Source organism: Lampetra fluviatilis, chromosome 26 (genome assembly GCF_964198595.1).
Source record: "Lampetra fluviatilis chromosome 26, kcLamFluv1.1, whole genome shotgun sequence".
Taxonomy (NCBI): Eukaryota; Metazoa; Chordata; class Hyperoartia; order Petromyzontiformes; family Petromyzontidae; genus Lampetra; species Lampetra fluviatilis.
In genome coordinates, this window is record NC_136300.1 from 163,507 (window position 1) to 189,610 (window position 26,104).

The 26,104-nt window shown below is 49.2% G+C and overlaps 1 protein-coding gene across 1 annotated transcript in view; it reads right to left on the bottom strand.

Moving 5' to 3' along the window:
* LOC144942128 (uncharacterized) overlaps positions 1 to 26,104 on the bottom strand; it is a 62,371-nt gene that overhangs the window by 12,991 nt on the left and 23,276 nt on the right. Inside the window, exons 11-14 of the mRNA XM_078868888.1 lie at positions 22,049 to 22,119; positions 12,502 to 12,544; positions 11,696 to 11,788; positions 10,398 to 10,487 (exon numbers count right to left, since the gene is read on the bottom strand). Coding sequence (XP_078725014.1) covers positions 10,398 to 10,487; positions 11,696 to 11,788; positions 12,502 to 12,544; positions 22,049 to 22,119 — 297 coding nt within the window. The remainder of the gene's footprint in view (positions 1 to 10,397; positions 10,488 to 11,695; positions 11,789 to 12,501; positions 12,545 to 22,048; positions 22,120 to 26,104) is intronic.

The following is a 26,104-nucleotide window of genomic DNA, read 5'->3' on the forward strand; positions in this document are numbered from 1 at the left end:
TTACTTCCATTGCAACTGCTACTGGCACCTGTTAGATCCATAAGGGTGCAGGGTGTAGTGGGATGGTGCAAGTCTGTCTCAGTCAAAGATCCCGGAAATGGATTTCTGTACCCGGAACACGACATCCAGTATCCCTCTCACTATGACTATGGCTACTTACCTACTCCAGTGACCAGGAATATATTTGGTGAGAAATTAAGCCCTGGGTGTTGAAATTACAAAACATCAGAACCACTGATGAATCATGTAATGTCTTTTGGTGACAATTTCCACGTGGCAGTGGAGTTTGGCCACGCGTCATAGACTTTTATTGGAGTCTCTGTTGTATTTTTGGAAAATTTACTTACCCTGCCAGAACCCCCTGGGGTCCATCCAAGTTACATGTGGTACTCAATATTTCTTGGCTTGAAGGAATCAATTTTTTCTGTTAATATTTCTAGCGGGCAGCTGTATGTTTCGTTATCGCTCATACCAGCGCATTGGGGAAACTCGCATCTGTGTTATGCTGTCAGTTGATGCTTTGCTTTCAGCGGGAATGGTAACCGAAGAGATTACATTGGCACGATTGGATTAAGGATTGTTACCCTCAGTTCTGTTGTGTGTTGTCATGTCCATTATCATATGGATGATGCTTATTTTGACTTAAAAATGTGAACATCAACCAGGGTGCAAATGTCACAAAGGTATTTTTAAAGATTTTAGCATTTTGAAGCTCCTGGAAATTGAAAATTCTTCACTGCCCTAGGGTAAGATTCACTGATTCTGTGTACATGTATTTTGTATCATATCTCAAACATATTTGTTTAATAAGTCTTTTAATAAACAATTAACTTCACTATGGGAACCTCATTTGCCAGTAAAAATATGACAATTGGGTTTTTTTAATTGTTTTTTTTTACCCTTCTATCTGGCAACAAAACTGACACCTTTTTACAAGGAGTCATGTTTGTATAGACCGCAATACCTGCAGTCATAATACAAACAAAAGACATAACTCTGATAATGTGCACTGTCCTTGAAGTTGATTGGTCCACACCCGAGACAGCTTTCCTTAGAGCCTAGTCTCACATGGGTTGGACCAGATGACACCAAAAGGCGCACAACTCAAGGACAATGCACCATCAGAGTATGAGAGCTCGGGGCAAGCATCTACACTATGGGAACCTCATTTGCCAGTAAAAATATGATAATTGTTTTTTTACCCTTCTATCTGGCAACAAAACTGACACCTTTTTACAAGGAGTCATGTTTGTATAGACCGCAATACCTGCAGTCATAATACAAACAAAAGACATAACTCTGATAAAGTGCACTGTCCTTGAAGTTGATTGGTCCACACCCGAGACAGCTTTCCTTAGAGCCTAGTCTCACATGGGTTGGACCAGATGACGCCAAAAGGCGCACAACTCAAGGACAATGCACCATCGACTCCTTGTAAAAAGGTGTCAGTTTTGTTGCCAGATAGAAGGGTAAAAAAAACAATTATCATATTTTTACTGGCAAATGAGGTTCCCATAGTGTAGATGCTTGCCCCGAGCTCTCATACTCTGATGGTGCATTGTCCTTGAGTTGTGCGCCTTTTGGCGTCATCTGGTCCAACCCATGTGAGACTAGGCTCTAAGGAAAGCTGTCTCGGGTGTGGACCAATCAACTTCAAGGACAGTGCACATTATCAGAGTTATGTCTTTTGTTTGTATTATGACTGCAGGTATTGCGGTCTATACAAACATGACTCCTTGTAAAAAGGTGTCAGTTTTATTGCCAGATAGAAGGGTAAAAAAAAACAATTAACAATTAACTTGGTTGAGTTGTAAAGTGCTTATCAAGGGATTGTGCATGAAAGAAGCTGTGTAAATGCAACCATCTTATGTAACCACATAATTCCACAGCATATATATGTGTTAATTATTTAACACCTACCATTAAGAATATACACGTAATATATAGTGGGCTTTACCTACTGTCTACCAAATATATTGTCACACTACAAGGGAGGTAAATGTTCACTGATGATGGTGATCGTGTATTTTAAATGTTTAGCTTGAGACTTAAAGCGACTGAGAACTTTAGACTGACCCTGCCCGATGAGTGAAGTCAAGGCAATCATTTTTGGGGGCACAAATTTAATTTTGTTTAATTACTAGTTATAGGCGTAGCCTCAACTACGCTTGTATTACTAGTTACAGGCGTAGCCTCAACTACGCTTTTATTACTAGTTACAGCCTCAACTATGCTTGTGTAGAGGTGTAATTGTGTATGGGAGCGGATGGCAAACAAACACAAGGGGCGTGGTTAGGGCCGTACACATAGGAGGTGGCCACACCGACGTCCGCACCTGCATCCCCCACGGGCCCCTCCCGGGGGGGCCGCGGACTATAAGAGGGGGTGAGCCGGAGGGCTCGAGGTCGAGGTATCAGCTTTAACCAGCGAAGACGGAAGACCAGCTAGAATAGGCCCCGGAGCTCCCCTGGCTCGCTGTCCTTATAAGGGCCGACCAGGGCAAGCCGGTGGCGTGGCCCCGAGAGCCCAGACTGACGAGCAGGTCTGGGAACTCAGGGGGTCGGATCCCAGCTTGACCAGGGCTGGGACAGGTAGCCTCCCCTAGCTCCCTAGTGGAGGACTTGGGCTTAGGTTAGCGGGGCTTAGATGTTGTGTCTCCCTGTTAGCCGAGTAAGGGGACGTTACCCCTTAGGTCCTGTGTATACTCGCTAACTGTATACAAGTTGTGTTAATAAATAAGTGTGCCTCCGATCCCGTCGTCAAGCCTCCTGAGTAATTACTACATCTGGTGTCAGAAGTAAAACGTCCAAAGATGGACACACGAGGGACGACACGTACCAGGGAGTCGGAGAGGGAGGACACCGCGGCCGAATCACCACCAGAGATGGCCGAGGTCGGATCGGAGCAGCCGGGGCCGAGTACACCCGCGCCGCTACGACAGGAGGGGGGGGATGCGTCGGCCGAGGGACTTCGGCTGGCTCACTCCCACCTGGCGGAGCTGCTCTACGCCGCGGCCGCCGTGTTGGAGGAGATCACGCGGCTGGGAGCTGGAGGGGCTGCGCGGGAAGACGGCGGCGGCCGGCGCACGCCGGCATTTCCCGCCACCCCGACGCGGCTCGCGGTTAAATTTCCCGCCATCACTACAGTGCGAGCAGAGGGCGGGGCCGGCCTGCGTCAGGTGACTGCTGAGGGCCAAGCACGAGCCGTGACATCATCAACGCCGGCCAGCGCGTCAACAACGGAGCGACCGGCGATGCCATGCTCACAGCCCGCCCACACTGTAACGTCGGCTGGGAACGAGGGAGCGAGATCCGCAGCCACGGACGTCGCCTTACAACAGCGACTGCCGCCTCTCAAGGAGTTCGTGGGAGCGGCTGGAGATTGGGGCGGCTTCAAAAGGCGGTTCATCGCTCATCAAGAGATGGCGAACTGGACGGACGCCGAGGCACTATGCGCGCTGCCGGCGATGCTGGACGACGACGCCCTGGCTACCCTCACCTCGGCGCCTAAGGAGAAGCGCGCCACGCTGCACCTGGCGCTGCAGCTGCTGTCAGCCGTCTATGGGCCGCCTTCGGACTGCAGGCAGCTGTTCCACGATCGGCATCGGGGCGCCAACGAATCGCCCCTGGCCTTCCGAACGGCTCTCCTGGCCCTGGCAAAGGCAGCTTTCCCGCGGATGGACGAGGAGGGAGTGGACGCCATGGTGGCTGAAAAGCTGCTGCTACTCGCCGATGAGCTGGACATCGCCGTCTTGGCTCAAGACGACGGAGAGATGTCGTCCCTGCTGGTCGCGCGCCACATCCACGGGGGCTTGCGGTCCCTGCGTCGCAAGGCTGCCAAGGGGGTGGCCGGCCATGCCATGGCGGCCACCGCCCTCCCATCAGAGGAGGTCTGCGGGGTGGAGCGGCGGGGGGAATGGAGATCGGCGGCACCGCAGGCTCGGAATGGACCGAGCCGCCAGGAGCAGCCCAGGCCATCTGGGGCGCTCACACGCTGCTACAACTGTGGCCTGCAAGGCCACGTTGCGTCAGGATGCCGGGCTCCCCGTCAGCGCGGAGCGACACCTCGTCAGGACGCCACGCCGTCTCCACCCAAGCTCCAGCAGAGAAATACGGCGAGTCGTGGCACCTCACACGTTTGGCCCATGCACACATCCGACACACACTCACGCGCTCAACTGAACAGGGTTCGAAAATCGCCGCCCATCGCGCGCGATTGTTCTGAAATGCGGCGAGCGCTCCAACCGGGTCAGTGGTCGGAGCTCGCCCATCGTGTCGTTGCTGCGTCGGCGGGATCATCGGTTGTGGTCGGTCATATTGATGGGGTAGAGGTGCGGATTTTAATTGACACAGGGGCATCGGCGACCATTATATCTGATTTGATTTATAACATCCTTCCCGTTCAAAGTCGTCCCTTGCTCCCTGTTGACGTGCCATGCTATGCTGCTAACGGGGGCTCGCTGGGCATTATTGGGCAAATCCGCGCCAAAGTTTGCATTGGAGACATTAAATTATCCGGGCCTGTTTTGGTTTCCTCCTCACTCGCGGTTCCGTGCCTGTTGGGGACGGATTTCTTGGCCAAAATGCCCATCCGTATCTTGATTGACCAGGGGTGCATCGAGCTCCCATCGGGCCGACGTGTTACATTTTTGTCTTCCCCCACCACGGAGCGTCGGGCGTTTGCCACCGTGCAGGCGCTCGTGACAAAAACTGTGCGCGTACCCCCGGGGGCTCAGATGCTCGTCCCTCTTAGGTTGCGTCGGCCGTTTGCTAAAGGGGTTGCGGATCGGGGGGTCTTGTTGGGACCATCTCGGGCCGGGGTCAATGGACCCGATTTGCTAGCGGCTCAGACCATGGTGAAAGGGGATGGGGACCCCTTCATTGCAGTCCTTAATGTAGGATCGCGAACGGCCGTGGTTCCTCAAGGGACCGTGCTTGCACACGCAACGCCGGCGCCCTATGAGGAACCACTCGTGGGTCAGGTAACCACCGATCCTCCGTCGCGACCGCATTCGGACTGTGATGACGGATGGCTGGATGCACTTTGCGCGGGATCTGTGGATCTGTCCGACACGCAGCGTGCGCAGCTGCGAGTTCTCCTGAAAGAATTTGCCGACGTTTTTAGTAAACACAAATTTGATATTGGTTGTACTAAATTGCTGCGACACCATATTGACACGGGTGACAGCGCGCCAATCCGCCAAAATCCCTTTCGGCTCAGTCCCGCCGAAAAGGATCATGTCAAATCGGCTGTTGATGACATGCTTGCCGCCGATATCATTTCCCCTTCCAACAGCCCGTGGGGCGCACCGATCGTTTTGGTGAAAAAACACGACGGCTCACTGCGGTTTTGTGTCGACTTTCGGCGATTGAACAAAATTTCTGTGGCAGATGCGTACCCGCTTCCTCGAATGGATGAGTCGCTCGATGCCTTGGCGGGGGCGCGATTCTTTTCCACCCTCGATTTACTATCTGGATTCTGGCAGCTTCCTCTGGATGACGAATCAAAACCTAAAACTGCTTTTCGGACACCGCAAGGTCTCTTCCAATTTAACCGCTTGCCGATGGGCTTACATTCTGCGCCGGCAACTTTTCAGCGGTTAATGGAACTGGTCTTGGCAGGCTTACAATGGGATTCGTGTTTAATTTACTTGGACGATGTCATCGTCTTTAGCAAATCCTTCGAGGAACACCTCCAGAGGCTGCGTGCTGTTTTTCTCAAAATGCGGGCTGCCAATTTAAAATTTAAACCGCAGAAGTGCCATTTGCTCCGCGAATCGGTGCGGTATTTGGGTCACATTGTTGGGCGCTCGGGGATATCCACTGATCCCGCCAAAACGGAATGCGTCAGCTCCTGGCCGACTCCCACCTCGGTGGGAGAGGTCAGGAGTTTCATTGGGTTCGCGTCGTACTATCGACGGTTTGTGGCTGACTTCGCTACGATCGCGAAACCATTGCATGCCTTGACGTCCAAGGGAGTCAGGTTTCATTGGGGGCTGGAGGAGGAGGCTGCTTTTCACGCCCTCCGGAATGCCCTGGTGGGGGCTCCGCCGTTGAATTACCCCGACTTCTCACAACCCTTCTTGCTCGATACAGATGCAAGTAACACGGGCATCGGGGGCGTGCTGTCCCAACTCATTGGGGGCGTAGAGCATGTGGTGGCTTACGGTAGTCGGGTACTGTCTCCAGCGGAACAACGGTACTGCGTTACCCGTCGGGAATTATTGGCAATTGTTTATTTCATTCAGCAGTACCGCCCATATCTGTACGGTCGGCGTTTCACCGTCCGTACAGATCATGCGGCCCTACAGTACGCTCTGCGGGTTCAACAACCATCGGGCCAGTTGTCTCGATGGTTGGAGATTCTCCAGGACTACGACTTTGTCACCACATATCGTAAGGGCGTCCGCCACACGAACGCTGACGCCCTGTCACGGTTGCCACCCACTTCGGAGTGCGCTTGCCTCCTGGGTTCGGGGCGTTGTAGGCCCCCGAACGTCACCACCGATTCGGTCCTCGTGGCCGCCGCCGATGCGCCTTTGGCTTCGGGTCCTATCGAGCAAGAAGGGAGGGATTCGTTGCTGGGGTTGTCGGTCGCGGAATGGGGACGCCTCCAAATGGAGGACACCTCCCTCCTCGCTCTGCGCCGTCGCGCAGGGGGGGTTGGGCAGGGGGTGGCGAACATTGACTCGTGGGGGTTGTTCCAGGGTCTTTTAATGCACTGGGACGGAAAAACCCGCCGCCAGCAGCTCGTGGTGCCTGCAGCATTGAGGGGTAAGGTGGTATGGGCTGTTCATGAGCGGCTTCTGCACTTGGGGGTTCACAAGACCTTTGCCACGCTCCAGCTCGATTTCTTCTGGCCGGGCATGGCAAAGGACGTGGGGGATCTCCTGGGGTCGTGCACGCAATGCGCGCAGCGAAAGCCACCAGCTAGGGGGTCCAACCCTCCGCTGCAGTCCATAAAGGTTTCCCGGGTTAACGAGCTCGTTGCGCTAGACATACTCGGGCCATTTCCCGCTACACCCAGGGGGAATAGGTATTTATTGACAGGGGTCGAATACTTCACGAGATGGCCTATGGCCTGGCCCCTGGCCAACCAGTCGGCAGCAGCCATCGCGGAGGCCTTTGTCCAGGGCTATGTCCTCGACAAAGGTGCTCCGGAACGGCTGCTTACTGACCAGGGTAAGAATTTTTCGGGAAAACTCCTCCGCGAGGTGTGCGACCTCTTGGGTACGGAGAAAATTCGGACCTCCCCGTATCACCCTCAAACTGACGGGATGGTGGAACGGCTACATCGGACCATCACGTCTATGCTGTCCCAACAGGTGTCCGAATCCCAGACAGATTGGGACCTTCGCATAGCCGGTGTGTTGCAGGCCTACAGGATGGCTCCCCATGCGGCCACCGGATTTTCCCCTTTCTTTTTAATGTATGGCCGCGAGGCTAACCCCCCTGTGACGACCCAGCTGAAGCTCTCGGCGCCTCAGGCGAAGTCTACCTTGTCCGAACACGTTAAATTTAACATCAGCAAATTGTCTGAGGCGCGGGAAGCGGCCGTGCAAAATTCTGAACTCCGCCAGAAGGCGAACGAGAGGCTTCGGCTGGGGCGGGTACATGTGTTCAAATGGAAACCAGGGGACAGGGCATGGTTGCACTGTCCCCAGGTGCCACTGGCAACCTCGTCAAAGTTGGTACGGCCGTGGCGGGGGCCAGTGGAGGTCGTACAGGTCTTACGGCCGCAATGTGTTCGCGTCAAATGGGGGAGGCGTCGGTGGTACGTGCACCCCTCAAGGTTGAAACCGTTCATTGCGCCGGCCCGTGGTTCACACACACACACGCATGGCCAAACGTGTGAGGGGTCCGCCGACTCCCCGACGTCGCTGCTCTCGCCTGACATGACATCAACTGTTCCATCTCCAGGTGCAACAGGAGTGACGGGTCCACGCCCGCCAACCCCTCCCGGAGGGGTCGGGGGTCACTCGGCAGCGACGCCAGACTCTCTTGCACCCGGACCGTCACCAACCACCACTGAGCGTGCCGGGTCGAGCCCTTGTGACGGGCCCGCCGCGAGAACGCGCGCCAAAACGCGCAGACTATTGTGAGGTCGGCCGTTGGGGGGCCCTTGCGGACAGTGGGGGAGGGGCATCCGGAGCGCGTGTATATATGTTGGGTTTGCGGAATGGGGTATTTATTCGGGAGGGTGCGCCGGGTTATTTTTTTTTCTCTTTCTTCTGTTGTTGTTGTTGTTATGACTGTTCTTGTTCTTGTTAAATTTACGCGAGGCACACACGGTTTTGGGGAGGCATGCACCTTTATTCTGGTTTTTTTGCAGCCGGGGACGGCTGCGAGCTGTACAGGGGGGGGTGATGTAGAGGTGTAATTGTGTATGGGAGCGGATGGCAAACAAACACAAGGGGCGTGGTTAGGGCCGTACACATAGGAGGTGGCCACACCGACGTCCGCACCTGCATCCCCCACGGGCCCCTCCCGGGGGGGCCGCGGACTATAAGAGGGGGTGAGCCGGAGGGCTCGAGGTCGAGGTATCAGCTTTAACCAGCGAAGACGGAAGACCAGCTAGAATAGGCCCCGGAGCTCCCCTGGCTCGCTGTCCTTATAAGGGCCGACCAGGGCAAGCCGGTGGCGTGGCCCCGAGAGCCCAGACTGACGAGCAGGTCTGGGAACTCAGGGGGTCGGATCCCAGCTTGACCAGGGCTGGGACAGGTAGCCTCCCCTAGCTCCCTAGTGGAGGACTTGGGCTTAGGTTAGCGGGGCTTAGATGTTGTGTCTCCCTGTTAGCCGAGTAAGGGGACGTTACCCCTTAGGTCCTGTGTATACTCGCTAACTGTATACAAGTTGTGTTAATAAATAAGTGTGCCTCCGATCCCGTCGTCAAGCCTCCTGAGTAATTACTACACTTGTATTACTAGTTACAGGTGTAGCCTCAACTACACTTGTATTACTAGTTACAGGCGTAGCCTCAACTACGTTTATATTACTAGTTACAGCCTCAACTATGCTTGTATTACTAGTTACAGGCGTAGCCTCAACTACGCTTGTATTACTAGTTACAGGCGTAGCCTCAACTACGCCTGTATTACTAGTTACAGCCTCAACTACGCTTGTATTACTAGTTACAGGCGTAGCCTCAACTATGCTTGTATTACTAGTTACAGGCGTAGCCTCAACTGCGCCTGTATTACTAGTTACAGCCTCAACTACGCTTGTATTACTCGTTACAGGCGTAGCCTCAACTACGCTTGTATTACTAGTTACAGGCGTAGCCTCAACTACGCTTGTATTACTAGTTACAGGTGTAGCCTCAACTACGCCTGTATTACTAGTTACAGGCATAGCCTCAACTTCGCTTCTATTACTAGTTACAGGCGTAGCCTCAACTTCGCTTGTATTACTAGTTACAGGCGTAGCCTCAACTACGCCTGTATTACTAGTTACAGCCTCAACTACGCTTGTATTACTAGTTACAGGCGTAGCCTCAACTACGCCTGTATTACTAGTTACAGGCATAGCCTCAACTACGCTTGTATCACTCGTTATAGGCGTAGCCTCAACTACATCTGTGCGACATTTCAACTTTCTACTTCTTCCAGAAAATTATTAGAAATTACATCTTGCCACTCAGTCAATGGATCACAATTGTCTATTTAGCAGTAACATGACATTTCAGAGAACCTTCCAATATGCCTGTGGATAATACACTCTAAGGGCAGGGAATTTGATTGACTTTGGTATTACGTATATAATCCTAACATATGTGCCATTATTTGATTAGTGCTATAAAAATTACAAAAAGGCACCTTTCATTGTTATTTGAGCTTTTCAAAGGAAATATATTTTACATATGATTAATTCTGTGATTTTCATGAAATGCATAACCAAACCTTCCCTAGAACGTGATAAGTATATGTTAATCTGAAGGAAAACATAATCACGTGATTTTTGTAAGTGGCATTACAAACTAATCCCCTGATTGGTTTCCATCGCGAAATAAAGTGTTGTAGATGTAATCAGATAGAAGATTGGTGGAATATATGTGGAGGATGAAGGAAGGGTGGCTTTCCAATGTTCTTTTTTGGGTTGCACCATGTATGGCTTGAAAACAAAACGCGAAAACACATCAGAAAATAGTCGGAATGGAGGCGTTTACCAGGGCATGAATTAGAGTGAACGACCAGAGATTGGTGACTTCAGAAAATATATTAAGCCAGAGTGTTGATGACAATGTATAAGTAGACCCTCGCTTGTTGAATATGTCCAGGATCTGGCAGGAGGAACGAAGCAATGGTGAAAAGTGGTGGCGTCAATCACATATGCCATGATGACCTCTTGACCTCATTAGCGATAACACGTATTGACATGGGACCTGGCTTGTGGCCTCACCTTCATGAACTCCACACTATTGTCCAGCTTGAGCTGCCGACGGAACAGCAGCAAGAAGTTTTCATCCTCAGGCAGGATCATGTTAGCCAACTGCAGAGCAAAAGTGATTTGTAAACGAGAGATTGGGGTGGGGGCAGGGTAGACTGATGTTGCCTTGTTACATTATATTTTTTTTAAAAACGTGTTTTTTAAATTAAACAGCAACTTGTTACGGCATCATGATTGGGAATTGGACAGCGAATTACAGGGTTAAAGGTCGTGAGCACAAACCCTTGTTGCATGTCTATGTGTGGGGGTATGGGGGGAAGAAGATGGGGAGGAAATAAGCTGGGTGCTCAGGGCAGAACCAATCTTAGCCGTCAAAATAAAAGTGACGACCCCTGCATGCCCTCATCTATTCTCTGCTGCCGCCCTCAACCACCACTCCCCACCACCCTGCAATCCAGCAGCCTCTGTTATGGATCAACCTAAGAATCATACCTGTGAATCGTAAACCTTACAGGGGTGTATAAACAGTGATGATGACAAAGGTGAATTGGTCACGCACAAGGGAATGGATTTTCCAGGGGATCTTTCCACGGGTGCAAAGAATGAGTATTTACATGCTTCAATGCAGCAAATAACATTCTCGTCCCTACTCTGAAGCCGTAACGCACATTCAAAATCAAAGTATAAATGAAAAACAAATTCATGAGATCGCCGAGTGGTTCATAGGTCATAGCACTGAGTCAGCACAGCTACGATCCTGGGTTCAAATCAGAGCAAGTGCCGTGATTAAACTGGGTTCTCAAATGCAGTGAGTTGATGGTCTCAGCCTCGACACTGATGACTGCCCGACAAAAAATGATATTAAAATTAGATTTTAGTTAATTTGGTCAAATACAGATTTGGAAATTTAGGATAACATTGAGACTCTGTTATGATAAACAATGCCATAGCAGAGTGTATGGAAAAAACGTGCACCCAACTGTGCAAAAGATAAAAGGCCACTTAAAGGATTTTTCAGAAATCCTGTGAAAAAAATATCTTGTGCAGCCCTACTCTGAGAATTTCTGAAATTTATTTTTCATCTCATGCCTGATGTCGATAGCACAATGTAAATAAATTGGGGGGGGGGGTGGAAGAAATGTTTTAATATATGAAAGAAAGAAAAAATAAATGTTATATCTTTTCATAGTTATGCTGCTGTTTTATTTGATGCTTTCACCTGCAGTTCAATGCTCTTTGCTGTGTGCATACACAGTGCAAGTCTTATGGGCTCTGGTAACTCTTTATTTTTATATAAGCGACGCGCTCACCTCCTCGATCTCCAGCTTCCCGTCAGCTGTGGCATCATAGATTGACATGAAGCGATTCCGCAGGCTCCGGACCTGAGCATCAGTTGGGTTGCTCTAGGAAGGCAAAGAGCGGCACGGAACACAGCAGGAATAACCATAATTACACACAGCAGTGTCCACATAATGCATGGAAGAAATATTCTTTGGTTCTTTTCGGTTAAGTCACGTCTAAAAATAAAATAATAAATCAAAATAAAACAACACATTACGACGTTTCGATTGCAACACAAGCAATCATCATCAGGCATAAAAGAAATAGCAACAAAAATCTAACTAGAAAACTATAGACCGACATACAAGCAGACAGACATCACAACGGCACACATAGAGAGGAGTATACAGGCACACGAAAATTAAATAACCTAGTAAAATATTGAAATGTGATGTAATACAACACAGAGAGTCGGTTAACACACAATTAACGCATGGCCTGGTTGACTACGTGTTTCAAAATTTGCTAAGTTAGAATTTTAAGTGTGAGCAACAAATATCTAACTAGAAAACTATAGACAGACATACAAGCAGACAGACATCACAACGGCACACAGAGAGAGGACACAAATCGGCTGTGTGAGCAACAAAAATCTAACTAGAAAACTATAGACAGACATACAAGCAGACAGACATCACAACGGCACACAGAGAGAGGACACAAATCGGCACAAAGAGATGGTCGTTTCTGTGACGGTCCCTTAAATATAGAGAGGAGGGGGAGGGGACGGGGGGAGGGAGAGGGCGGGGAGATCAATGGGTGCACGCCAACGTACTCCTATTGTAAGTGAGATGATAGACGCGGCACGGGAGGCAAACCTGAAAATTAGGACAAACACGGCACGGGAGGCAAGCCTGAAAATTAGGAGACAAGCACACGAAAATTAAATAACCTAGTAAATTATCGAAATGTGATGTAATACAACACAGAAAGTCGGTTAACACACAATTAACGCATAGCCTGGTTTATTACGTGTTTCAAAATTTGCTAAGTTAGAATTTTAAGTGTGAAATTTCAAGGAGAGGACACAGGCAGAGAGAACAAATAGCCAGAAAGAAAAAAGGATAAGTTTAAAACTTCCCCGTAGAAGTGGTTCAATCTTAATTTGGGAGCTTTCGTGACTGCAGGAATTATTCTTTGGTTCTTTTCGGTTAAGTCACGTCTAAAAAGAAAATAATAAATCAAAATAAAACAACACATTACGACGTTACCCAACTACTGCACACGACATGCAGTCTTAAATTAAGTCCATTAGCCCAGATGAGATATTTTACATGTCGGTACCACCTGAGGCAACAAATGTATTTGTGTGGCCAAAAACTGTGAATTATGTGATAGCTATTTGAAATGACTGGGGTGACAATTCATTCACTCGTATTAAACATGATGTGGTACTCATTTCTGCTCCGTACCAAGCTGCTGTCATTGCCCCTTAATGAACACTGATTTAATGTAAATAGCAGCTAAGGGAATGTTGTACCTCAATTGTTTTATGCAACTGATCCCTGGCCTGTAAGCGTATGTGTGGCAGAGGTGGCCAAGTCGTTCAAGGGTCAGAGCACGGAGTTGGCATCTCTGAGATCCTGAGTTCAAGGCTGGGTTTCAGCCACCCATTATTAAACTGTGTTGGGATAGTGAGTTGACGGTCTCTGCCCAGTCATGAATGAATGCACACAAAAACATTTTCTCATCATATAAAATTAGATTTTCCACTGAATTTGTCTAAATTTCACCTCTGCAACAAGCAGTACACATGGTACCGCTAGGCCCCATCACTACCCTTCTCACAGCAAAGCGCTGATAACAGCAAAATTGGAAAATTATTTTGGGAAAATGGCATACCTGGTATTTGAGTGATAGGGGCGGTGTTACCAAAGGTCATTGTGGTTGTTGTTAGGAGCCTCTAAAGCTCACTATGGCAAAGCCCACAGTATGCGTCCCAAGTGCCGCTAGGTGAATCAATATCTGACCACAACCTCTTAAAGGCAGGGTTCCTAAGGTTAGGTTTTCTTCTCGTCTGTATTTATCGATTGTGATGAAGCACCTGTGTGATTTTGGCTGAAGTCACCTATTCATGTCGTATAGTATACAGGTGGTCACAGTCTGTCCGCAATTGAAGAGAGTGCCACTCAATCGAGGCTGATCTCACATGAGAGAGCGTGCACTCTGCCTGCTTTGGGAAAATATGCCCCGTGGAGTTTGAAAATGAGGACCAAGTGAAGCCACCTGCTCCAGTACAGTTGTAAATCTGGAGTAATACGGGATCCTCAGAAAACTCTGCACATAGCTCTGGTTAATGTGGACCAGTGTTCTTCACTGCAAGGCCCGCGGACCACTGGCAGCCGCTGGTGGCCTTTAGTGCATTCCACGACAATACACAAATGTGAAAACACCCCATCATGCTGTCAAACCCAATGGTTTAAGATGTGTGGCGGACCTCAAACTGATGATGTCTTATTGGCTAAAGTGGCCCCCTCTGAAAATTAGTGAAAAACACTGATGTAGATAATACATGCTGGCGAAGTAAAACTTTTTAACTTGACTTTTAACTGTTCACTCAATGTGCATTGCACATGATACAGTTTGCCCTCTTGGGCTGAGGATTTTAGTGACTGTGCCTCTCGTGCTATACCATTAACAACGTGCAACAGTTCCCGTTCAATCCACTGCTGGCTGGGTGAAGGCCGCCCTATGCTGTATCAGTCATGTAGATTGTTTGACCATTGCTTGATCATGCTGGTCAGTGCTGGTTGGTAAAGGAGGCGATGGTCCAGAATTGGTTTAAATATCACTTGCCACTAATGTCAGCCATCACTAGAAATGTAACTTTTGTTACCGGGTATTGTATTTGTGTAATGGGTTTTACGGAGGCACACACTGGGAGGCAACACGTTTATTCTAACACCCCGACAGGGTAACTGCATAAACGTACGGGATAACGACATAGGTGGTGACTACCACGAGTAACTCAGACCACAACGAGGTAACTACATAACTGGGTCAGTCAGTAATGCACTGCCTGACACTCGAAGCCGCGTGTAATGACCGAAGACCGAAGAGACGTAGCGCGGCGGGTTGATTCCAGAAGACAGCCACGATTGTTCTCGGGACCTCCCTTTGATGCTCCCGAGTGTGGCCTCGCTCCGCCGAGCACCACGTATCCCTCAAGCCACCCTTTGGGCACCCTCACTACCCTGTCCCGGTCACGTGCCCTCTTGCGTTCATCCAGACTGTCACGTTATTACTTGCCCTCACTCTGACCGTCACCAGAAACATGCCCCCTAGGGCCCGCTCCCATGGCATACCCACTCTGGTGCCAGAGAGAGTCTCAAGATGCACAGTTCCACTCTTGTGACAGTAGCTGGCGCTAACCGCCATAGTGACTCCATTTACCTCATTATATGTGTGGTGTGGTAAAATACGCGGTGCGCACTGCTGGCCGAGGGCAACCGATGGCAGGCAGGTGCACGTGTGCAACGTAAGGTCGCACGAGCAAACCTCCCCCTCATTAACGGGAGAATCTGTTGCAGACGGGGTAGGCCGGGGGTTGTACACTGGCACCGGAGGTGTCGCCTTGGAGACGTATGATAAGGGGTGAATGATGGCCTGACAGGCGCCAACCTGTCTGGCCCTAAAGAGACACAAGGGAGGAGCTGGATAATTGGGAGAAGGATATAAGGGGGTGCGTGAGAGAAGAGCGGGAGTTCGGGTTGCTGGGACCAAGGTGAAGACATCTCGCCACTGCTGCTCAAGCCAGGGACGGGCCTCAACCCTCATGAGTCGCCGGGCGGGTGATGGTTGAGCCACCTGCCCGAATCGGATGAGTGAGTGGGTCTGAGGGAGAGCAGCTGTGTGCAAGCTCTGTGTGAGCGAATCCTCTGTGTGAGCGAAGCCTCTGTGTGAGCGAAGCTGGGTGCAAGCCTCTGTGTGACCGCAGCTGTGTGCAAGCCCTGCGTGGGCTGCCGTCTGTGTGCGGAGCTGTGTGTGCGGAGCTGCTAAGAGGAAGAGCTGCCGCAGGCAGGTCAGCGAGGTGTAAAGTTGATGGGAGAAGCATTTACACCATTGGTACCTCATTTGCCAGTAAAAAATATGATAATTGGTTGTTTATCCTTTTATCTGGCAACAAAACTGACACCTTTTTTACGAGGAGTATGTTTGCATAGACCACAATACCTGCAGTCATAATGCAAACAAAAAACATAACTCTGATAATGTATGCACTGTCCTTGAAGTTGATTGGTCCACACCCGAGACAGCTTTCCTTAGAACCTAGTCTCACATGGGTTGGACCAGATGAAGCCAAAAGGCGCACAACTCAAAGACAATGCACCATTAGAGTATGAGAGCTCGGGGTAAGCATTTACACCATTGGTACCTCATTTGCCAGTAAAAAATATGATAATTGGTTGTTTACCCTTTTATCTGGCAACAAAACTGACACCTTTTTTTACGAGGAGTCATGTTTGCATAGACCACAATACCTGCAGTCATAATGCAAACAAAAAACATAACTCTGATAATGTATGCACTGTCCTTGAAGTTGATTGGTCCACACCCGAGACAGCTTTCCTTAGAGCCTAGTCTCACATGGGTTGGACCAGATGAAGCCAAAAGGCGCACAACTCAAAGACAATGCACCATTAGAGTATGAGAGCTCGGGGTAAGCATTTACACCATTGGTACCTCATTTGCCAGTAAAAAACATGATAATTGGTTGTTTACCCTTTTATCTGGCAACAAAACTGAAACCTTTTTTACGAGGAGTCATGTTTGCATAGACTACAATACCTGCAGTCATAATGCAAACAAAAAACATAACTCTGATAATGTATGTACTGTCCTTGAAGTACTGGCAAATGAGGTACCAATGGTGTAAATGCTTACCCCGAGCTCTCATACTCTAATGGTGCATTGTCTTTGAGTTGTGCGCCATTTGGCTTCATCTGGTCCAACCCATGTGAGACTAGGCTCTAAGGAAAGCTGTCTCGGGTGTGGACCAATCAACTTCAAGGACAGTGCATACATTATCAGAGGTATGTCACCTGTTTGAGCAGATGATGGCCATGTCGACCACCGGTCTTCCAGGGCGCGCTTCCCGCCACTGTCGGGTCCGAGGCATCGCCATTTCAGAGGCTACAACTAGGCTCTGCGCGTCCTTCATTTTACGCGATCGGCCCGCACCGCAGCAGCAGCTTCCGCCTCAAGCTGGAGGACGCCTCCAGGCTTCGACGACTGCAGCCGGTATGCTAGTTCATAGCTGGAGGGCGATTGGACGGCCTTTCATCGTCGGTTCGAGGCTGCCTACATCTCGGTGGGATGGGCGCCCAGCAAAGCGCTCCGAGCTCTTCCCACGGCCCTCGACGACGACTCGCTTGCCGCCTTCTTCACCATCCCTGAGGCGGATAGAGCGACCCTCACATGCGCCTACACTGAGATGTCCGCTATCTACGACCCCCCGTCTAATGTGCATGGAAGATTCCGCCTGCGACGAAGGGGTGAGAACGAGATGCCGTTGGCGTTTTGTAGAGCTTTCCTCACTCTGGGGGCACGCGGCTTTTCTGAAAATGGACAGCCAAGTGCTGGACTCTTTCACCTTGGAGCGACTTCTCTCCGTGGCTCGGGAGTTGGGGGTCACCCTCGTGGTGACGGAGTATGACAACCTTACCTCCCTGCAAGTGGCCCGCGGCATCCAGACACACCTCGACCTCAACGACTATCCGGCGGTGGCGGTCAGCGCATCGGGGCCAGATGCGGACGCACTCGGGGGTGCCTCCTTTGACCGTGGGTTGGAGGAGAGGGGTGCTGCACAGCGCCCGCAAGTGCGGGAATGGCGCCCCAGGCTGCGCCAACCAGCCGGGTGCCCCTACCGTACCTGCTACAAATGCGGCTGTGCGGGACACATCGCCATCGACTGCCGCTGCAGGACCAGAGGGTTCCTGCCACATCCATCCTACGGCTCCGACTCCTCTTCCCGCGACGTACAGGCGAGTCAGACACACGGCCATCCTTGTCCCATAGGTCGCGTGCGGCCTCAGTCTGTAACATCTCATCCCGTCGCGAATTGTACACGGGGTGCACGTTTGTTCATGTGTGGCCACGCGGCGCCAATCAGTGGGACACGTTGGCTCATCGTGTTGTGTGCGCCGCGGCAGGTTCTTCAACAATTGAGGGGCTGATTCAGGGGATTCGAGTTTGGTTGTTGGTTGACACGGGGGCCGTTGCGACTATGGTTTCTGAGGCTGTGTTCCACACGTTGCCTTTGTCATCCGATCCTCTTGCCCCTGTGTAGAAGGCTTGTGTTGCGGCTAACGGGGGGAGCATGGGTATTCTGGGGCAAATATCGGCCACTGTTCAAATTGGGGAGATCCTTTTGGAGGGTACAATTTTGGTGTCACATACGTTGGCCTTGCTCTGTTTGTTGGGCACCGATTTTCTGAGGAGGATGCCCTTGAAAATCCTAATCGACCAGGGATGCATTGAATTACCATCAGGGCAGCGGTTGCAGTTCCTACAATCCCCCGGTCGATGGCCGTTGCAGAACACCGTCGTTCACGCGATGGCTAGCCAAACCGTTAAAGTACCTGTGGGTTCAAATGCTCATGCCGCTGCGGTTGCGCAGAGAGTTGCCTTCACCCGGACCGGAGGAGGGGATCCTAATAACCCCGTCTAATGTTGTCTCGTGGTCCCCTTTGTTAGTGGGGGTTATGACGGTTGTGTCCACCGTGCAGACGCCGTTTCTGCAAGTGTTAAATGCGGGACACGCGCCGGTTGTGATTAAAGCGGGCATGGTCCTTGCACACGCTTCAGCAGCCCGTTGTCTTGATGATGCGGGGCCAGCTCAATTGGTTGCAGGAAACGTTGGTGAAGCTGATGAGCTGAATTCCGCGTGGTTGGAATCCCTGTGCTCTGAGAACCCTGCACTTACAGTAGTGCAGCGAGCTCAGCTACACCGGCTTTTGAACGATTTTTCAGATGTTTTTAGCACTGGCAAATTTTATATTGGGCGCAATTCTCTCCTCCATCATCACATTAACACGGGTGATGCATCCCCAATTCGAATTAATTCACATTGACTCAGCCCCGCTGAGAAGAAACAGGTGTGTCTGGCTGTTGACGAGATGCTGGCAGCAGATATTATTGCTCTGTCGAACAGCCCGTGGGGAACGCCCATTGTCCTAGTAAAGCAGCGTGATGGAAATTTTAGATTTTGCGTTGATTTTCGCAAATGAAATAAGATATCTATGGCAGATGCATACCCCCTGCCTCATATGGACGACTCGCTCGATGCATTGTCGGGGGCGAAATTCTTTTCAACACTCAATTTATTGTCTGGATTTTGGCAATTGCCCCTCGACGACAAGTCGAAACCAAAAACCGCTTTTCGTACACCCCAAGGCCTTTATCACTTCAATTGCCTTCCAATGGGATTGAATTCAGCACCGGCCACCTTTCAGCAGTTAATGGAGTTGGTCAGGGTAGGAATTTCTCCTCAAAATTGCTCCAGGAGGTGTGCGAGTCCTTGGGCATGCAAAAAATACGCACCTCACCGTATTATCCGCAAACTGACGGGATGGTTGAGCAGTTGCATAGAACCCTCACCGCTATGCTATGCCAGAAAGTGACTGAGGGACAGTCGGATTGGGATCTGCACATCCCAGGGGTCCTTGCGGCTTACAGACTCGCGCTCCCCATGCCTCAACGGGGTTCTCACTGTTTTATTTGATGTATGGGAGGGAGCTCGAACCCCCTGAGCAAGTTCAGTTGGGATTGAGCCCCCCGCGAAAAGTTTCGGCAGTGCCTGACTCCATGTTGAAAACGCTGGAGCAGCTGCGGTTGGGCCGCGAAGCCACTAGGGGCAACTCGGCCCGCAGACAGGCCTGTAACGAGCGGCTAAGGGGTCAAAAAGGGCCAAGAATACCGTGGCAAGTGGGGGACAAGGCTTGGCTACATTGCCCCCAGGTGCCTGTGGGCACGTCCTCGAAACTGTACCATCCCTGACACGGACCCGTCGAGGTCATTGAGGTTCGGCGGCCACAGTGTGTGCGTATCCGATTGGGCCAGCGGCACTGGTTTGTGCATCCTTCGCAATAAAAACATATGTTCCGTCCGGTCCGGTCGATTCATCCCTACATCCCTGCCCGCCGGTGTCTAATGCACCCGGTGCGCCGACCGCCACGCCTAAAGTAACAGGTCATGAGGAGGAATGTTCTGTACCGCCTACAGGGCCAGAGGACCTAAGGACCATGGACGGAGCGTTGCAGACTCCCTCAACGGACCACTCGCACTCAGAGACAGGCCTGCTGCACATACTCGTTCACGACGCATCGTTTTTAGTGAATTCTCCATTCCCTTGTTCTTGTTATTGTTCATGGTCACTGCTTATGATTTTCTTGTAGTTATGGGTCGGTCACTAGTCACAATAGAGTTGTGTTAGGGGTTGTCATGTTGCATGCACCCAGGTTATATATAATTACAGCCGGGATAGCTGCGTTTTTATTCGTGGGGGGGGATGATGTCGTAAGTTCGCACGAGCAAACCTCCACCTCATTAACGGGAGAATCTGTTGCAGATGGGTTCGGCCCGGGGTTTACGCTGGCACCGGAGGTGTCGCCTTGGAGACGTGCGATAAGGGGTGATTGAGGGCCTGTCTTATATTCTGCCCAAGCCCACTTTTTTTCTTTCAGCCGATTTGTTTTTACTTACTCGACTTTTTAGCAATATATTTTAATACTTTATCAAAACAGCATCAAATTTTATGACATCCCTCCCTAAATGTCAACACGTCCTGTTATGTTTTTGTTGTTGTTAAACTGACAATGATTTGGCTGTGACGCTGGCTCGGATTGTCACTGTGGAACTCTGATTAGTGTGAAACATCCTGTCCCGTTCTGCACTATCTAAAATTGTGAAAAACTCCCTATTCCAAGAAAAGCAATCATTATTTCTTACACGGTTCAATATCAGAAAAGTTTCCAAATAAAATATTACTGGCTCGACTGTGTTTTGTTTCGCTTAGTGTAATATGAGCCTGTAAAGTTTGATCTCCTAAGGTATTTAAGTGGGGACATGCTAAAGCACAGGTCAATCAATGTGACTCAAGTGGACGATTAAACATCATGCAACAGATTTAATCATTCAGCTGCAAGATTTTCCATGCTTTAAATAGTTTTCCCCATAAAAGTAGATCACAGTCCTTTGTCCTTCCACTGCTGGATGAGATACTCTCCATACTGTCAGCCATGCAGTGCTATTTGAGCATATTTCACCACGCTGGTTAGTATTGGTTGATGAAGGTTGGTGAAGGTTACTTGAGCCTCATAAATGTAGACTAAGGCTCCTATATTTTACATGGGTAACCAGAGTACTTTTTATGCAGACCTGAGATATTTTCTGTAACTTTGTTACAGCAAATATGTAAAAAAGTTAAGTAGTTAAAGTTAAGTACACAAAAAAAATCGTTCCATGTAGTTGACATGAGATGAAGCCTGGAGAAATTGTAAAAAATTATTGACATAATTAACTATATTAATTGTTTTAATGAGATGCAATGTAATGCAATTACAGCAATATTGACACCCAGGTTCTGAGTGACGGTCATCCTGGACTGCTTCCAATTGCTCTCTCGACTCCCAATCCAATTCCGGATCAGTTTCAAGATCACACTCAGTCTTCAAGATCCACCGTGGACTCATGCCTGTCTACCTTTCGACTTGCATTTTACTCCACTCCCCTCCACACAACTCTCCAGCAGCCAAAGGTTTCTGTCGAGGCCCTCAGTCAAGCTTCAATCGGTGGGATGGTGCTTATACTCCTCTCCTGCCCGGTGGTGAGATGTTAACTACCTTGCTTGGCATGCAGGAGGTGGTAGATTCGATGCTGACCCTAACACCTGTATATTTGGAGTTTGCATGTTATGTCATGGTCGCGTCAATTTTTCTCCAGGTCCTCCGGTTTTTCCCTCCACATTTAAAATAAAAATACGTTTCGCGTATTTGACTGATATATATTTCCATATGATGAGCCACTTCGTTGAGCTATCATTTGTGGCAAGGTTGCTCCTGAGAAAAGCTATATAGCTCAGTGGGCCTTACCTGATTAAATAAAAAAAATAGTTTCGTTTAAAATACCTGCAACTCCCTTCTCTGAGCAATCCATGCTGTCCAAGTCCAAGCTCAAGATCTTCATTGTCCAGCTGCACATAACGGATTGCCTCTCTCCTTATATATGAAACATATGCCCACTGTTTCTGTACAGAATCTTAAAATGCGGTCGCATTTAGATGCTATATAAATCCACATTGTGTTTCCTTATCTTGCTCATACCTCTGCTCCGAATGTCTTGACAAGATGTCTGAAGAAGTCATCAAGCTCCTTGCCTTCGATATAGCCATTGTCTGGGAAGACAGCGACATTTATAGTTTAACATATGAACAATCGATTCCGTTTCTTGGCGCAAGAGTAATTGAGTGGAAAAACAAATGAAACTTCTTTTGGAAGGATGAGATGAACAACAGCTGTCTCCCGAGAGGATAAGATAATCTTGGCTTTAAAACCCCACAGTGGTGGTGTTAATCTTAATACCTTATGATTAGTAGTGGTGACACAATGTTAAGCACACTGCACCTCACCGCATTGTGCACATAGCCATGGCTAACATCAGGAGCGAGTGATATCTGAACTGGTCCTGGCCTTCACCCCAGCGTGGTGAAAGCATGGTACAAAAAAAAACACCCAGACGTGGGCCGTGCATGCTAATGTCACATGCTAGTTAATGGAGTGAACAAAACGGTGAAAACGAGACCAAAGCGAATAAAAACTTTACTCGAACCGTGATCACAATCATAGCAATCACATATCTGTTTGTGATGGGAAGGTGAGGGGAAGGTGCAGAGAGCGGGGGCCTGTGGGTTGTCTTGGTATGGTCTGGGACTGTTGTTGCTATTATTTTACTGCCTTTTCCAAACTTGGGAATTGATGCAATTAGAACGTATATATCTTCTTGGTTCTTTCGGTAAAGTCACGTATAAGGGAAGTAATAAAATAATAAAAATAAAACAATAAAATTATTCTCACGACGTTTCGGCCACAACGCAAGCAGCCGTCCGAAGGAACCAAGAAGATGAATCCCTGCAGTCACGAAAGCTTTAAATCAAAATTTAGAACGTATATACTTTCTTTATTTGTTTAAGGTGCGCCACGGTGGTGTGCCGTTATCTTTCTCGCATGGTATGCAGGAGGGTGTGGGTTCGATCCCGACCCTGACGCCTGTATATTTGCAGTTTGCATGTTCTCCTCGTGGACACATTGATTTTTTTCTCCGGGTCCTCGGGTTTTTCCCTCCACATTTAGAAACATGCATTGAGATTATTTTGCTGCTATAAATATCCAAATGATAAACCACCTTGTTGAGCTATCATTTGGGGCCAAGTCGCTTCTGAAAAATAAGTGAATACCTCCATGAACTTTGCCTGTATGTGTTTGGGGGATTTGTTTACCTTTCTTGTACTTCGCACTACTATCGTGCTTTTGTATTGTTTGTTGTTATAACGTTCTTACCCGCCCCTACTGGACTTCTGTAAAAAAATAGCTTAATAGCTCATCGAATTCCTCCAGTATAAATAAATATTCTGATTATGTGAATCGCTGCATGTGTAATACTGCATATTTAATAGAAGCAATTCCCACATGCATGTGGCGCAGCACATCCAGTACACATCTCACTGTGACTGTGGCCACGATCAGCATACTGCAATACATAGAGTGAGAAATTAAGCCCTGGTAATATATACGGCCGAGCTGAAATTACAGAGAAATGTTATCGTCTTCATCGCAATTATTAATCTCACGTCATTCTTCGACAAATCGGTATCGGAACGCGAGAATCGATCCCCACACGTGGGTGACATGATCGTGCACGGGCACGTGTCAGTAAAGCTGCGCAGGGTGGCACACGCGGGATCCGGCTTCATGTGAACGCCACCCTGTTATGCCCGCCGCCGTCTACTTGTGTAAACGATCTCAATGTTTCGTGTTCATGAATATCTATAGTCTGTGGTCAGGTCAACGGCATGCGCGGACGCGGAGTGGTCACAACAACGCACAGCAGCTACGATTGTAATTCCGCATTAAGTTAATAATGTACAGTTCTTTGCTCGATGAGGGGCTCCCCACACTGTGTCGGTCAAGGAGCCGCATTCGTTTTGACCATACTTGACCATGTTGGTCTGTGCCGGTTGGTGAACGTTGTGGTGGGAGATGGCGGTGGGCAAAGTCAGTTCAGATTTGGCCAGGGTTTGAATGGTGTGCACGCTTCGGTTTGTAGCGCAGTGTGTCAAACACTGCGCCACCACTCCTCCACGTGTGCATGGTATACGTGGTCATCACTTTATAACAACAGTGCCCTTGAGACTATGATTATGTAGGCAGGCGTGGTGGGGGGGGCTTAGATATTACTTGCCACTGATGTTAGCCTGGGCTCGAACTTAGGTGGCCGCTTTTTAGACCATGGTTTCCCTAGGTTTGTGAATGACCAAGGCTCCTAGAGCCACACTTATGCAACTCTAAGATCATTAGAAAAAAAATTACGCATTTGTCAACAACAGTACCATAAAATGACAAATACATAATGCTTTGTGTGCTATGGAAAAAGGGGCATTGCCTGATTAATAGGCGCCTATTACATATATGTGTTTCCTTTAAGATAGTGTGATTGACGAATGTGTTGAGTTTGTGTTATTTTTGCTTTGTGCACTACTGCCAATGCAGTATCATACATTTTGTAGAATTATTAGGATTCATTGTTAATATCTGAAGCATCCTGAGCGAAAACAATGCTCCCTTTTGATTCTTAGGAGTTACATAATAATTATCGGGCCTCATATAGCCACACTAAGTCACCCCTATGATTATGAGGATTCAGTGTCGATCCCAAATGCTCGGATTAGGATATGTTTATGATCGTTCGGGATTCACTGACAATGCCCGAGGCTCGCAGTCAATTTCGAAAGTGCCACAGGCGCTAATTAACCACAACCACAACAAAACCACGCCACCCATGCCACTGACTTTAATATGAACTTCGCTACACGACTCGCTGTGTAGTGTATGTATGTATAACTTATTTCGCACCGTGCATAACCAACCGTGCTGATCGGAGGTGCGCCAGAGCGTAAGCAGAGCATTTTCCCGACCTTGGTCGGTCTAAATTGAACAATTGAACCTTATGGCGGTACCCCGGGGTACCATAGTACCCCGGCTCTCGCATAATGTCCGTGATGCAGTCACTGTTAGTCTGTTAATGATCGGCAATGCGGCAATCGACTCATCTCGACGAGCTATACACGATGCACCACTACGGTGCGTACACGCGTTCAGGGTTTCAGCGCAATCGTCCTCGCTGCGTTTAAACATCGTAGAGTGTGGCGCCGATTTCGGATTGATTGGTACCCCAGTCGCGGAGTTAAGTACATCCCTGGAAAAAATAGTGTCCCAGAAATAAAGTATTTAATTACCTCGGCCATGTTGTATTATGCGGTACCCCATGCTACCGCCATAAGGATCAATTCCCGTCAGCCAATCTACGGAATGTCCCTGCCCAGGTGTTATGGTGGCGGTGGTGGTGGCGCTTACCCTGCCACATGCCCGTCCCTGGACGCTCGGTATACACTGTACATCACCAGTGGTCGAGTTGTCAGAACTGAGTAATTGTGTTCACCGCTTTTCTTAAGATAAAGGGATTTTCACCTTAAAACCAGGGTTTAATTCAACATCGTACATACATATTTCACACGAATAGATGCATTTGATGAGGCGGGCGTCAATGGCACGTAATAATCATCATAGTCATCTGTAATTTTCTATCAACTGCTGGATGAAGGCTTATCCAAGCGGTCGTACTTAAACAATAATAATACATCTCATCCGTTTGTCAATCCACTGCTGAATAAAGGCCTCACCCCACGCGGTGTCGGTCAATGGGAGTTGCTTGACCATACTTCACCACGCTGGTCAGTAAAGGTTGGCGAGTGTCGGCGCATGGGTGGGGTGGGGACTGGCTGGAGATTCGGTCCAGATACCACTCGCCGCTGGCGTGTTAGCCCTTGGCCGTGGCCGGGATCACAACTCGATTGGCCCCTGGTTCCGAGCGAGGTGAGCTAACCACTGCGCCACTGCTCCCCTCCCGACTCCCCGAATGAATAAAACACTACGCAGTGGCGTGACCACAATTGCGCAATTCGGGATGCAAACGTGGATTTACGGCGCAAACGCGCAGGTTGTATGCAATGACTGCTGCATCTTTCGAGAGCAGTTATCGCTGTTTCAACTCAAACAAGTGGCCTCTGCCAATGTGTGTTCACAATGTTTTTTCACGCGTTATTG